This window comes from Silurus aristotelis, assembly GCF_946808225.1.
Source record: "Silurus aristotelis genome assembly, chromosome: 1".
Lineage (NCBI taxonomy): Eukaryota > Metazoa > Chordata > Actinopteri > Siluriformes > Siluridae > Silurus > Silurus aristotelis.
This window is the reverse complement of record NC_139574.1, coordinates 8,328,787-8,342,024: the sequence shown is the minus strand read 5'-3', so window position 1 is coordinate 8,342,024 and position 13,238 is coordinate 8,328,787. Positions and strand designations below refer to the sequence as shown.

At 41.0% G+C, this 13,238-nt stretch overlaps 1 protein-coding gene across 3 annotated transcripts in view; it reads right to left on the bottom strand.

Moving 5' to 3' along the window:
- Positions 1 to 1,480: 1,480 nt before the first annotated feature.
- Positions 1,481 to 13,238, bottom strand: part of ccny (cyclin Y) — a 60,273-nt gene continuing 48,515 nt past the window's right edge. For 2 of the 3 annotated variants that reach the window (XR_014534612.1, XR_014534613.1), the window contains 4 exons: positions 9,585 to 9,751; positions 6,848 to 7,010; positions 1,852 to 2,840; positions 1,481 to 1,667 (listed from right to left, as the gene is read on the bottom strand). Coding sequence is in view for 1 of the 3 variants with exons in the window: in XM_083548198.1 (XP_083404324.1) it covers positions 2,724 to 2,840; positions 6,848 to 7,010; positions 9,585 to 9,751 (447 nt within the window). In the remaining 2 variants the exon portion in view is untranslated. Of the gene's footprint in view, positions 2,841 to 6,847; positions 7,011 to 9,584; positions 9,752 to 13,238 lie in introns of all 3 variants that reach the window. The other variant, XM_083548198.1, reaches the window with a different exon arrangement.

Below are 13,238 nucleotides of genomic sequence, written 5' to 3'. Positions count from 1 at the left end.
AATTGGTCAAACCAATTTTATAAACATTTATATAAAAAACAAAACAAAAAAACGATTAAAACTAATGACAAACTTATTTCGCAACCGTCACTCATTATATATTATACGTGTTTGAGGATAAAGTCTCCATTTCTCTGCACTCTGTGTATTGCTTGTCGTTTAAATCTTAAACGAGGAAAGACGTCTGTGCCGAGGTTGTGCAATTTATCCATTGTTTTCCACTGTACTGGTTTTCTTCAGACGCAATCAAAGCGCTCCATTTCTTCAGCCATCAGCTTCATCCTCAGGATCCACACCCAGAACCCAAATGCTACATTTACACCTTCCTACAGAACACACTTTCTCAGTTTTTTTTTTTTGTCTTTTCTTTTCAATTATTAGACCGTGGACTTTATAGGAGGACAAAAAAAAAAAACACTAGGACGCCTGGAAACAGGACCTAGACGCCAAACGCCTCGGTGGGGTTCCTGCGTTAACACAAGACCAAACGCGGCGTCTCGGTTCGGTCTGTTTACACGCGAGCTGGAATCCGCTCATTATTTGTGTGCTACTGAAACTCGTCATCTATCGGGAGGATTTTCGTTGCTTGTCGCTGGAGCTTTAAAAAAAAAAATTTCCACCGAAAGAAAATCTGATTTAAAAAAAAAAAAACATAAATAATGATTCCATGCGAAACATGATAGGACCAGGATGCCAGATGGGGATTAACAGTGGGACAGGACACCAAGAAATGATAAGGAAATGTTTCATTTGGTTTCATTGGTTGTGGATCAGAAATTAAGTGAGCTGTTTAGGGTTGATACGAAGCACCAGAAGGTTGCGGTCAATTTCCCGAACGACGAATCAGAAAACAGGAGCGACATTAAGCATTATTTGCTAAATCCAGCAAACCAACTTCCATCCGAATCACCTGATTTTTGGCTCCGCCCACACGTAGACGCAAAGATTTCTTCACGCGGGCAAATTATGAATTAGGACAAAAGTATTGGGACGCCTGGAGTGGAAGATCTCCTGTTATAGAGCTCGGATTTCAACCTTATTGGGATGAATGTGAACACTGACTGAACCCCAGGCCTCCTCACATCCCCTACATCACAACACCTGTGCGTCTGAATGAGCACAAATCTCCCCAAAATCTAGTTTAACATCTTCCCAGAAGAGTGGAGGTCTGGGGACTAAATGTCAAATGGGTTGTTCAGAGGGCATTTGAATCTTTCGCTCAGGTGTCCACAGACCTTTGTCTGTACAGTGTATGTAGTGATGTGCGAGAGGACATAAAAAACCGAGGACGCAGCAGCAAACTCAGAAGGCATAATGAAAAAGAAGAAAAAACGTGACACTTCATAACGGATTAAATCGTAGTTTTTGTTTCCGTACTCGGTTTTGCTTTGGGTTTTATAAATCTGTTGTGTTTTTATGTTGTATTTTTCCTTTCTGTATGTTTTTCTAGCTTTTTTTTTTTTTTTTTTTGAACAGTTAGTTTGCTTTTTTTTTTTTTATTCGTTGTTACATTTTTCTGAATTAGCTGTTGTGATATCTGTTTTTTTGTTCGTTTCTGTTCATGTCTCATAGATTTGCTGTTTCGGGTGCTGGATATGTTAGTATGCTTTCGGTTACGGTTACGTTTTATTTTTTTTGCTGCATTCTGGATTTTTATTTATTTTTTGCTGACTTTTTTGTTTGTTTGTTCGTGAATTACCCAACCGCATTTTCTCATTCATTTCGTCTCAGGACTCCTGAATTGTTCTTGCGTTTTCTGTCTTTGCTGAGAACGATTAAGTTTTGCTTTTAGCGTATTTAGAACATGAATGGGTTTTGCTCTTACGACACTTTTGAGAATCCTGAACTGACCCGTAAACTTTTCTAACCCGACTTCGAACCGCTTTCAATCCAAAACATTTATGTTCAAGTTTAGACATTTGTTTAGCTGAGGAAGTGTAGACAAAGTGATCGGATTGCAGCCTTCATGAGTCTGAAGCTTGTGGCCAGAAAAGTGTCCCATACCAACAGAACCTCCCTGGAAACTGTCGCTTACTTTTCCTTGTCGCTCGGGTGATACCGTCATGGGTGCATCGTTTGAATGTCATGTGAATACAGTGAACCTTGAAAGTAATTGAAGGTTCATAATTAGACCTTTAAGATGTAGATGATGTCACCATAGCGACAAGGACATGTGCAGCGTACCAGGGTTATTTCATTGCGAGACTTACTGTGATTTGTCACTATTTCGACACTTGCGTTAAAATTCAACTGTCGATTTTCTGAGTGTCTCATTTTGGGTTGAATAATACAGTTCTGTCAGATCGGACGTTTCCCTGTGCCACAGAAAATTATAATTATAGGAAGAAAACAAAAAAGAAAAAACGTAACGCGTACAGAAAAAGCTGGGAGTGAGTGGTTCTGAATTGAAAATGCCAATCATACAGAGTTGCTGGAATGCCCCCCCCCCCCCCCACACACACACTTCAAGATGTTCCTTACGCTCCAATTCATTTTGCTGCTTTCGTTCGTTCCATCCCTCTTGTCAGCTTCTCAAGAGTCCCGTATTTACAGCAGCCGTCAGAACAACAAAGACACGTGTGGAAGGTAAAATCCGACAAGTTTTTGTCTCGAGCAGGTAGAGGAAGAGGACGATTCTTTGGACAGTCTCTCTGTCTCTTTCTCTATCGCTTTCTTTCTCTCGGTCTGTATTTGGATCGGTTCTCAGCATCCCTGAACCAATGTTAGGAGATGATAGCAGGAGACCATCGCACCACTGTGAGATTGTCTGCACTCACTGGACGCTTCTTGGCTGCTTTTCTTAAGTCTTTATACTTGTCATCGCAGAGCCTGGAGATCGCCTGAGAACAAGAGAAACACACACACACACACACACACACACACACACACACACACACACACACACACACACACACACACACACACACACACACACACACACACACACACACACACACACACACACACACACACAATTAGAGTTTTGCCTGTCCAACAGAAAACTAAAACGGAGTCTGACAGAAAGAGAAAGAAAAGGCTAACAAACTAAATAAGAAACAAAAACATTAACATAGAAAATTAACAAATTGTGTAACAAAATGTAAAATAACCAAATATACAACAAATAGAAAATACTAAGAATGCAGAAAAGAAAGAAAGATTTAGAGCTGGAGAAGATTGAAAAGACAGATATGCACTGTGAGCTATCAAGTAGAACATGAACTCTCTGTGATAGAGGTGTGATGAAGATGTGACCTCTCAGTAATGAAGGTGTGATGAAGATGTGACCTCTCAGTAATGAAGGTGTGATGAAGATGTGACCTCTCAGTAATGGAGGGGTGATGAAGATGTGACCTCTCAGTAATGAAGGTGTGATGAAGATGTGACCTCTCAGTAATGAAGGTGTGATGAAGATGTGACCTCTCAGTAATGAAGGTGTGATGAAGATGTGACCTCTCAGTAATGAAGGTGTGATGAAGATGTGACCTCTCAGTAATGAAGGTGTGATGAAGATGTGACCACTCAGTAATGAAGGTGTGATGAAGATGTGACCTCTCAGTGATAGAGGGGTGATGAAGATGTGACCTCTCAGTAATGAAGGTGTGATGAAGATGTGACCTCTCAGTAATGAAGGTGTGATGAAGATGTGACCTCTCAGTAATGAAGGTGTGATGAAGATGTGACCTCTCAGTGATAGAGGGGTGATGAAGATGTGACCTCTCAGTAATGAAGGTGTGATGAAGATGTGACCTCTCAGTAATGAAGGTGTGATGAAGATGTGACCTCTCAGTAATGAAGGGGTGATGAAGATGTGACCTCTCAGTAATGAAGGTGTGATGAAGATGTGACCTCTCAGTAATGAAGGTGTGATGAAGATGTGACCTCTCAGTAATGAAGGTGTGATGAAGATGTGACCTCTCAGTAATGAAGGTGTGATGAAGATGTGACCTCTCAGTAATGAAGGTGTGATGAAGATGTGACCTCTCAGTAATGAAGGTGTGATGAAGATGTGACCTCTCAGTAATGAAGGTGTGATGAAGATGTGACCTCTCAGTAATGAAGGTGTGATGAAGATGTGACCTCTCAGTAATGAAGGTGTGATGAAGATGTGACCTCTCAGTGATAGAGGGGTGATGAAGATGTGACCTCTCAGTAATGAAGGTGTGATGAAGATGTGACCTCTCAGTAATGAAGGTGTGATGAAGATGTGACCTCTCAGTGATAGAAGGGTGATGAAGATGTGACCTCTCAGTAATGAAGGTGTGATGAAGATGTGACCTCTCAGTAATGAAGGTGTGACCTCTCAGTAATGAAGGTGTGATGAAGATGTGACCTCTCAGTAATGAAGGTGTGATGAAGATGTGACCTCTCAGTAATGAAGGTGTGATGAAGATGTGACCTCTCAGTAATGAAGGTGTGATGAAGATGTGACCTCTCAGTAATGAAGGTGTGATGAAGATGTGACCTCTCAGTAATGAAGGTGTGATGAAGATGTGACCTCTCAGTAATGAAGGTGTGATGAAGATGTGACCTCTCAGTAATGGAGGGGTGATGAAGATGTGACCTCTCAGTAATGGAGGGGTGATGAAGATGTGACCTCTCAGTAATGAAGGGGTGATGAAGATGTGACCTCTCAGTAATGAAGGTGTGATGAAGATGTGACCTCTCAGTAATGAAGGTGTGATGAAGATGTGACCTCTCAGTAATGAAGGTGTGATGAAGATGTGACCTCTCAGTAATGAAGGTGTGATGAAGATGTGACCTCTCAGTAATGAAGGTGTGATGAAGATGTGACCTCTCAGTGATAGAGGGGTGATGAAGATGTGACCTCTCAGTAATGAAGGGGTGATGAAGATGTGACCTCTCAGTAATGAAGGTGTGATGAAGATGTGACCTCTCAGTAATGGAGGGGTGATGAAGATGTGACCTCTCAGTAATGAAGGTGTGATGAAGATGTGACCTCTCAGTAATGAAGGTGTGATGAAGATGTGACCTCTCAGTAATGAAGGTGTGATGAAGATGTGACCTCTCAGTAATGAAGGTGTGATGAAGATGTGACCTCTCAGTAATGAAGGTGTGATGAAGATGTGACCTCTCAGTAATGAAGGTGTGATGAAGATGTGACCTCTCAGTAATGAAGGTGTGATGAAGATGTGACCTCTCAGTAATGAAGGTGTGATGAAGATGTGACCTCTCAGTAATGAAGGTGTGATGAAGATGTGACCTCTCAGTAATGAAGGTGTGATGAAGATGTGACCTCTCAGTAATGAAGGTGTGATGAAGATGTGACCTCTCAGTAATGGAGGGGTGATGAAGATGTGACCTCTCAGTAATGAAGGTGTGATGAAGATGTGACCTCTCAGTAATGAAGGTGTGATGAAGATGTGACCTCTCAGTAATGAAGGTGTGATGAAGATGTGACCTCTCAGTGATAGAGGGGTGATGAAGATGTGACCTCTCAGTAATGAAGGGGTGATGAAGATGTGACCACTCAGTAATGAAGGTGTGATGAAGATGTGACCTCTCAGTAATGAAGGTGTGATGAAGATGTGACCTCTCAGTAATGAAGGTGTGATGAAGATGTGACCTCTCAGTAATGAAGGTGTGATGAAGATGTGACCTCTCAGTAATGAAGGTGTGATGAAGATGTGACCTCTCAGTAATGAAGGTGTGATGAAGATGTGACCTCTCAGTAATGAAGGTGTGATGAAGATGTGACCTCTCAGTAATGAAGGTGTGATGAAGATGTGACCTCTCAGTAATAAAGGTGTGATGAAGATGTGACCTCTCAGTAATGAAGGTGTGATGAAGATGTGACCTCTCAGTAATGGAGGGGTGATGAAGATGTGACCTCTCAGTAATCAGGTGTGATGAAGATGTGACCTCTCAGTAATGAAGGTGTGATGAAGATGTGACCTCTCAGTAATGAAGGGGTGATGAAGATGTGACCTCTCAGTAATGAAGGTGTGATGAAGATGTGACCTCTCAGTAATGAAGGTGTGATGAAGATGTGACCTCTCAGTAATGAAGGTGTGATGAAGATGTGACCTCTCAGTAATGAAGGTGTGATGAAGATGTGACCTCTCAGTAATGGAGGGGTGATGAAGATGTGACCTCTCAGTAATGAAGGTGTGATGAAGATGTGACCTCTCAGTAATGAAGGGGTGATGAAGATGTGACCTCTTAGTAATGAAGGTGTGATGAAGATGTGACCTCTCAGTAATGAAGGTGTGATGAAGATGTGACCTCTCAGTAATAAAGGTGTGATGAAGATGTGACCTCTCAGTAATGAAGGTGTGATGAAGATGTGACCTCTCAGTAATGGAGGGGTGATGAAGATGTAACCTCTCAGTAATGAAGGTGTGATGAAGATGTGACCTCTCAGTAATGAAGGTGTGATGAAGATGTGACCTCTCAGTAATGAAGGTGTGATGAAGATGTGACCTCTCAGTAATGAAGGTGTGATGAAGATGTGACCTCTCAGTGATAGAGGGGTGATGAAGATGTGACCTCTCAGTGATAGAGGGGTGATGAAGATGTGACCTCTCAGTAATGAAGGTGTGATGAAGATGTGACCTCTCAGTAATGAAGGTGTGATGAAGATGTGACCTCTCAGTGATAGAGGGGTGATGAAGATGTGACCTCTCAGTAATGAAGGGGTGATGAAGATGTGACCTCTCAGTAATGAAGGTGTGATGAAGATGTGACCTCTCAGTAATGAAGGTGTGATGAAGATGTGACCTCTCAGTAATGGAGGTGTGATGAAGATGTGACCTCTCAGTAATGAAGGTGTGATGAAGATGTGACCTCTCAGTAATAGAGGGGTGATGAAGATGTGACCTCTCACCTCTAGTTTCTGGGCCTTGTCTCTGCTCAGAGGCTCCAGAGGGAAGTTTAGGTTGTTGGCCTCAGACAGAGATCGCAGATCAAAGTAGTATTTCGCGTAAACACTCGACGGCACGTTGATGTTAAACTGCAGCAGCTCCAGAAACTGTCTCTCCAACTCGTTCCTAAAAACAAGAGGGGGAGGGGAGAGACACAGAAGTGTGTTAGAGGTGTCTCTAACAGAGTGACCATTAGGTTCTTGATGACCCTCCTGACTAAGGTCCTTCTACCCCGATCGCTCAGTTTAACCGGGCGGCTCGGCTCTATGAAGAGTCCTGGTGGTTTCAAACTACTTCTATTTATGGAAGATGGAGGCCACTGTGCTCACTGAGACCTTTAATGCTGCAGAAATGTTTCTGTCCCCTCTTTAGATCTGTACCTCGATACAGTCCTGTCTCTGAGGTCTACAGACAATTCTTCAGACTTCATGGCTTGGTTTGTGCTTTGACATGCACTGTTAACTGTGGGACTGGACAGGTGTGTGTGTGTCTTTACATATCATGTCCAAATCAACTGAATTTCCCACAGGTGGACTTATATCAAGTTGTGGAAACATCTCAATGATGATTAGTGGAAACAGGGTGCACCTGAGTTTAATTTGGAGTGTCATAGTAAATATTTATATTTAATATTTATGTGCGTGTGGTTTTTATTTCTTTATTTATTTTTCATAAATTTGCAAAGATTTCAAATGAACATCTTTCACATTGTCACGTTTCTTTCACGGGGTTTTGTTTCTAGATTTTAGAGGAAAATAATTAATTTAATCCATTTTGGAATAAAACATATGAAATATGGAAAAAGTGAAGCGATGCGAGCACATTCTGGATTCACTACAAAGAGAAAGACAGACAGACAGATAGAGAGTAAAACAGACAGATAAAGAGATAGTTAAGAGAAAGACAGACAGATAAAAACAGAAAGACAGATAAAGGGAAAGATAAAAAGAAAGGCAGATTATAAAGAGACAGATAAAACAAGTAAGATAGACAAAGTGAACAGCAGACAGATAAAGAGAGAGACAGAAAAAGAAAGACAGACAAACAGAAAAACGGGCAAATAAAAAGGAAAAGAGACAAACACAGATAAGAGAAAGATAAACAGATAAACGGAAAGATAAGGACAGACAAAGAGAAAGACAGATAAATAAAGAGAAAGAAAGAGATAAACAGAATATGCTTTAATAAAACACGAGCTTTAACACACGCGCACGCACACGCACACACGCACGCACGCACACACACACACACACGCACACGCCCTCATGCCTCAAACACATTTTTAACAAAACTATCTGTGTGGTCTTCGAAATAACTGTGTACTGAGTGGAGGTCGGGGGTCACATGACATGCTGAGGGTCAGGTCACATCGCTCTCTGCACCACACCACAGCAATCTGACCTAACGCTGATCGGAACATCTGGTCAAGTTCTCGGTAGCTTCCAGATGTTACAGTGTGGCTGCGGTCATTAACACAGCTGAGTGTTCATAAATGAAAGCTCTTTATTAAAATAGCGTACCTAATAAAGTGGCAGTGTGTCTGAAACTGTAAGACTGATTTGTTAAAAGGGTGTTTGTTCATCAAATGGTAATTAATATGAAATAAATAAACATCAGTTTCATGTTGACAGACATTATTTTTAAGGCAAGTCAGAACAATGACTAAGGCTTTTTTCTATTGGTACTTTTTCCTTTTTTTTTTATTTTCACATGGGTCTTCAACCAGTGGGACTAGTGGGTCTGTGGCGGTACTGCAGGGGCACTGCTAATTATTGTAGAATCACAAATAATTATTTGTTTAAAAAAAAATGATAAACAGGGTTAAAAACATCAAAGATAAAATATTTAATAAAAAAAAAAAATTACATTAAAGTTCTATTAAACTCTAAGCTGGACATGTAAATGTATAATTGTCCACCTGACAGTGAAAAGAAACGTTACGATCTAATCAAATTAAAGCTGATGTTGATCATGTAAATCGATAATATTCCACGTGATGCTAAAAGGAAAACGTATGAAACTGCAGAACTATTAAAAGACAGATGTGAACAGATGAATAAATTGCGATTTTAGTTGCAAAATAAGTTTGGTGTGATGCATAAATCTTTTTGAAATTTTAAATAATATACAAACAATGATGCATGTACAACAACAACATTGTTCTAATTGCTTTAACATAATAACTTGTGTAATATGATTATCTTCTATTAATATCAGCGGATATGTTTGGCACATTTTGTATCAGGGAAACTGAATATCTGAAAAGAGGTTCTTGACCTAAAAAACTTTGAAGAGCCCAGCAGTGGCAGCTTGCTGTGTCTGGGATTTGAATCTATGACCTTCGGATCCAAAGTCCAATGCCTTTATATACATATATACACACATACACACCTGTGATTTCTGCTCACTATAACGAGTCAGGAGTGGTCACTGCTGCAGTCGAATACTGATATGACACTTCTCCTAACCACCTCCACAAGCCGCTGCCATTTTACAACAAAAAGTCACAACTGACTCACAAGTCCGAGAAAATTCTCCAACAGCTAATTAGACGTGTAAAGAGCTTCTGTAGATCTTACTGTAACTCGTGTCATTTCTACACTGGTAAAACACTGGCAGAGAGAGGACAGCTATTCATTTGGCTGGCTGTGTTGAATTATTAGCTTTGAAACACACACACACACACACACACACACTTACATGTCGTCTACGGTGATGTCTTTGAGGATCTGACAGTAATCCACGTTCCACACGGCCTGATCGTCCCACACTTTAGACGCCAACAAAATGGCACCCAGGACGATCCTCTTCCAGTTAGCAGGACAGATATCGATCTCAGCGTAGGTCAGTAACCTCTCCAGATACACCTGAGGAACCAAAACACACTTTATTAATGTACTAAAGAAATAGAAACGCTGAGTTTGATGAATTCTGGATTTGATGCATTGTGTTTTATCTACCTACCTATCCATCCATCCATCCATCCATCCATCCATCCATCCATCTACCCATCCATCCATCCATCCATCCATCCATCCACCCATCCATCCATCGACCTACCTAACTATCTATCCATCCATCCATCCATCCATCCATCCAGCCATCTACCTAACCATCCATCCATCCATCCATCCATCCATCCATCCATCCATCCATCCATCCTTCCATCCACCCGCCCATCCATCCATCCATTGACCTACCCATCCATCCATCCATGGTTTGCAGTGTCACACAGCACAGACACTGATTAACCAACACTTACCTACCTACTTACATACACACCTACCTACTGCCCAGCTATTACCCCATTTCAATTTATGAATGAATGACGCATCATGACCAAAACAAATCCCCCTTTCCTTTCTTTTTGCCTCAAAAAGTGCAAGTTATGTGCCAGTAACATTTACCCCTAGCTGGAAACCTGGAGACTCCTTCCACAACAGTTAAATAAACATCAAATGACCAATTTATTGTCCTACACAACCCAAAAAAGCCAAAAATATATTTACACCACAGGCTGTACGGTTACATGGAAATAATCCCAAATTTCAAGTTGATCGTCATAAGTATAGAGTACGTTACATATCTACAGGCCACAGAACCGGCTGTGTTGTGAGAATAACTCAAATGAGCAAATTACAATAAACAAATAAACAAAAAATTTATGAAAAAAAGTAAATAAAGAAATCAACAAATTAATAAAATGAATAAAAAAAGAAAAGAAGAAAGAATGAAAATAAATAAAAAAAAGTTTTAATCTGGTAAAGGAGGAATATATTACAACATCAAGTGTTACGTTATGTTACAACTCAGGTAAATAAATAAAAAATAAACAACAAAAAAACAATACAAATCAGAATGAATATGTATATAGACCTATAAATAAATAACAAATTGGTGTTTTTATTTTAGTCTGTGCATGAAAATTATGTATGTATGTCAAATCAAATCAAATTTTATTTGTCACATACACATACATACAGGGTACGACATGCAGTAACATGCTTAGATATAAATATATATTCATAATCAAATACTTTCCAGAAAACAATACTTATTAAACCCATGTTTGTGTTTTAAAGAGTCATCAGAGTCCTGGGGGATCTTAAAAAAATGCTTGGTGTCGACCTCAAGCTCCTGCTTGCTTTAAAATCTTTACTGCTATTGTATAAAACCCCAAAGAGCAATTACATGTGAGAAAAGAGGCATCCAGAGCAGCAGCAGCGGCTCCTTATTTGTCTTCCTTCATGACAGCTGCCCAAACCTGTGAAGTGTGTACAAACTAACAGATGATGCCTAAGTAACTCTGTGTGATTTGTACTGACTAACTGCACTAAAACAGGAGAGACGTGCTGTCGGAGAAAGAGTTTTTCTTCAGATGAAGCAGTATCGATCGGGTTACATGGCCTGCCTACGACGATGAGCGATTCTAAACACATGGGCTTGTTCGGAATGCATAAGCATCGAGTGAGAACACAACAAAGACGGCCTTGTGTCTGGATGCCGTCTGTATGTTTCAGCGCTCCGGCGCTATAAGAGGAATATTTAAGTCAGGACTAGAGTATGACGTACATGCTTTAGAGCCCAGAGACATGAGATCCTCTCAAATGCTCAGTGTAAAAAACAGTTTTCCTCACGTGGTATCACTTCCTGTAATCAGCTGCATGGTTCCAGTGTGTGGGCCATCAGAATGAAAACTCAAAAACACGCTTCAGTCTCCCATTTGTGTGTTCTTTAATCCTACCCATGTTGAAGAGTGAATATGTTGACCCAGACCCTGTGTAACCTCTAGGGGTGTACAGATGTTCGTATCGAAAGGTTTCGGTGCACACGTGTAACAAATGCAAGCCTTTTCAGAGTTAAAACCCAAGTTCCCTCACGAACGTATTAAGTGGCAGACCGCGAGGTTGTTTAGTCTCTGCCTCGCACTAAGGAAGAAAATTCCGGACAATATTCAAAAGGAATTGCAAATTGCATTTCTATCTTCAATTCTATGTATGTAAATATATGATTATGTCACAATTTATGCGTCCACATACGGACATATCTTTCGCACTTTGAGCGCAGTGTCACCCTTATTCATTCATTTATTTTCTCCCGCCTATCCGTAATTCGGGTCGCGGGGGCAGCAGTCCAAGCAGGCCCCCGCCTTCGACTGCTGCCCAATCCCCACAGCACCGTCCCTTACGGTCCCTCCTGCAGGTGGTGAGCCCACGGGAAGGCGGCCCCACGTCACTCCTACATCACGGACCTTGATTTTACCCTCGTAAGGGACCCCCGGAGCATAGAGGGTTAAGGGCCTTGCTCAAGGGCCCAAGAGTGGCAGCTTGGCGATACCGAGGCTCGAAGCGCCTTAACCGCTGGAGCCACCACTCCCCCTGTGTCACCCTTATTGTTTATTATTATAAAACTTGAAAACATACACAACAGTGCCAGGGGTATAATAAAAAAAAAAAAGAAAACTAGTGTTAGCGCAGTGTCAATACGGCTGATCACTCTGCGCTGGAAATACGATTTGTAGTGCGCTGTTTTGCCGCTGCGACTTTCGGGTCATCGCTAATGCTAGCAAAATGGTTTCTTTTGCGTAAAAAAAATAAATAAAAAAAATCCAGTTTCAAGAATTTTTTTAAAGAGAAAATCGTGAAAATCCTGCATATCGAGGGAGTGAATAAATGAAGGATGGAAGGAATAAAGGCATTTGTTAAAGCATGCTGAAATATGGAGAACAGTTAAGTGGAACAATTCCTGTTGTTGCCTTTAATTGTTTGTTTAATTTTTTATTCGAACCAATTACAGAGAATACTGGGATTGAGAGTAAAAATTTGTTACATACAGGAATGTATGTATGTGTGAATTTTAAATGCAAGTATTTAGATTACATACTAGGGTTTTTTTTGTACTTTATGTTGTTTTTGTATTGGGTAGCTCAGTGGTTAGGATGTTGGACTGCTGATCAGAACCTCATAAGTTGTTAGCTTCCACAACTGGGCCCTTGAGCAAGGCCCTTAAAGTTTAACTGCTTAGTTATTTGAATGGGATATGTATGTAAGTCGCTCTGGAGGAGGGCGTCTGCCAAATGCTGTAAATGTAAATGTTCTGCTTTGAAAAGCCAAAGGCAAATTTCCACTCTATGACCAACAGTTAAGGAGAAGGAAGCAAGGTCATGGGTGGCACACCCAGGGTGTTTAGGGCTCTGACAGCTTGGGGGGGTGAAACTGTTGCAGAACCTTGTAGTGCGGTAGTCCTGATGCTTCTGGGAGGGGCAAGAGGGATCCTTCACAATGGTAGAGGCTCTGCGAATGGAAAGTTTAGTAGTTTCTGAAACTCAGTGACGTAGCTGGACAGGCTCTCCAC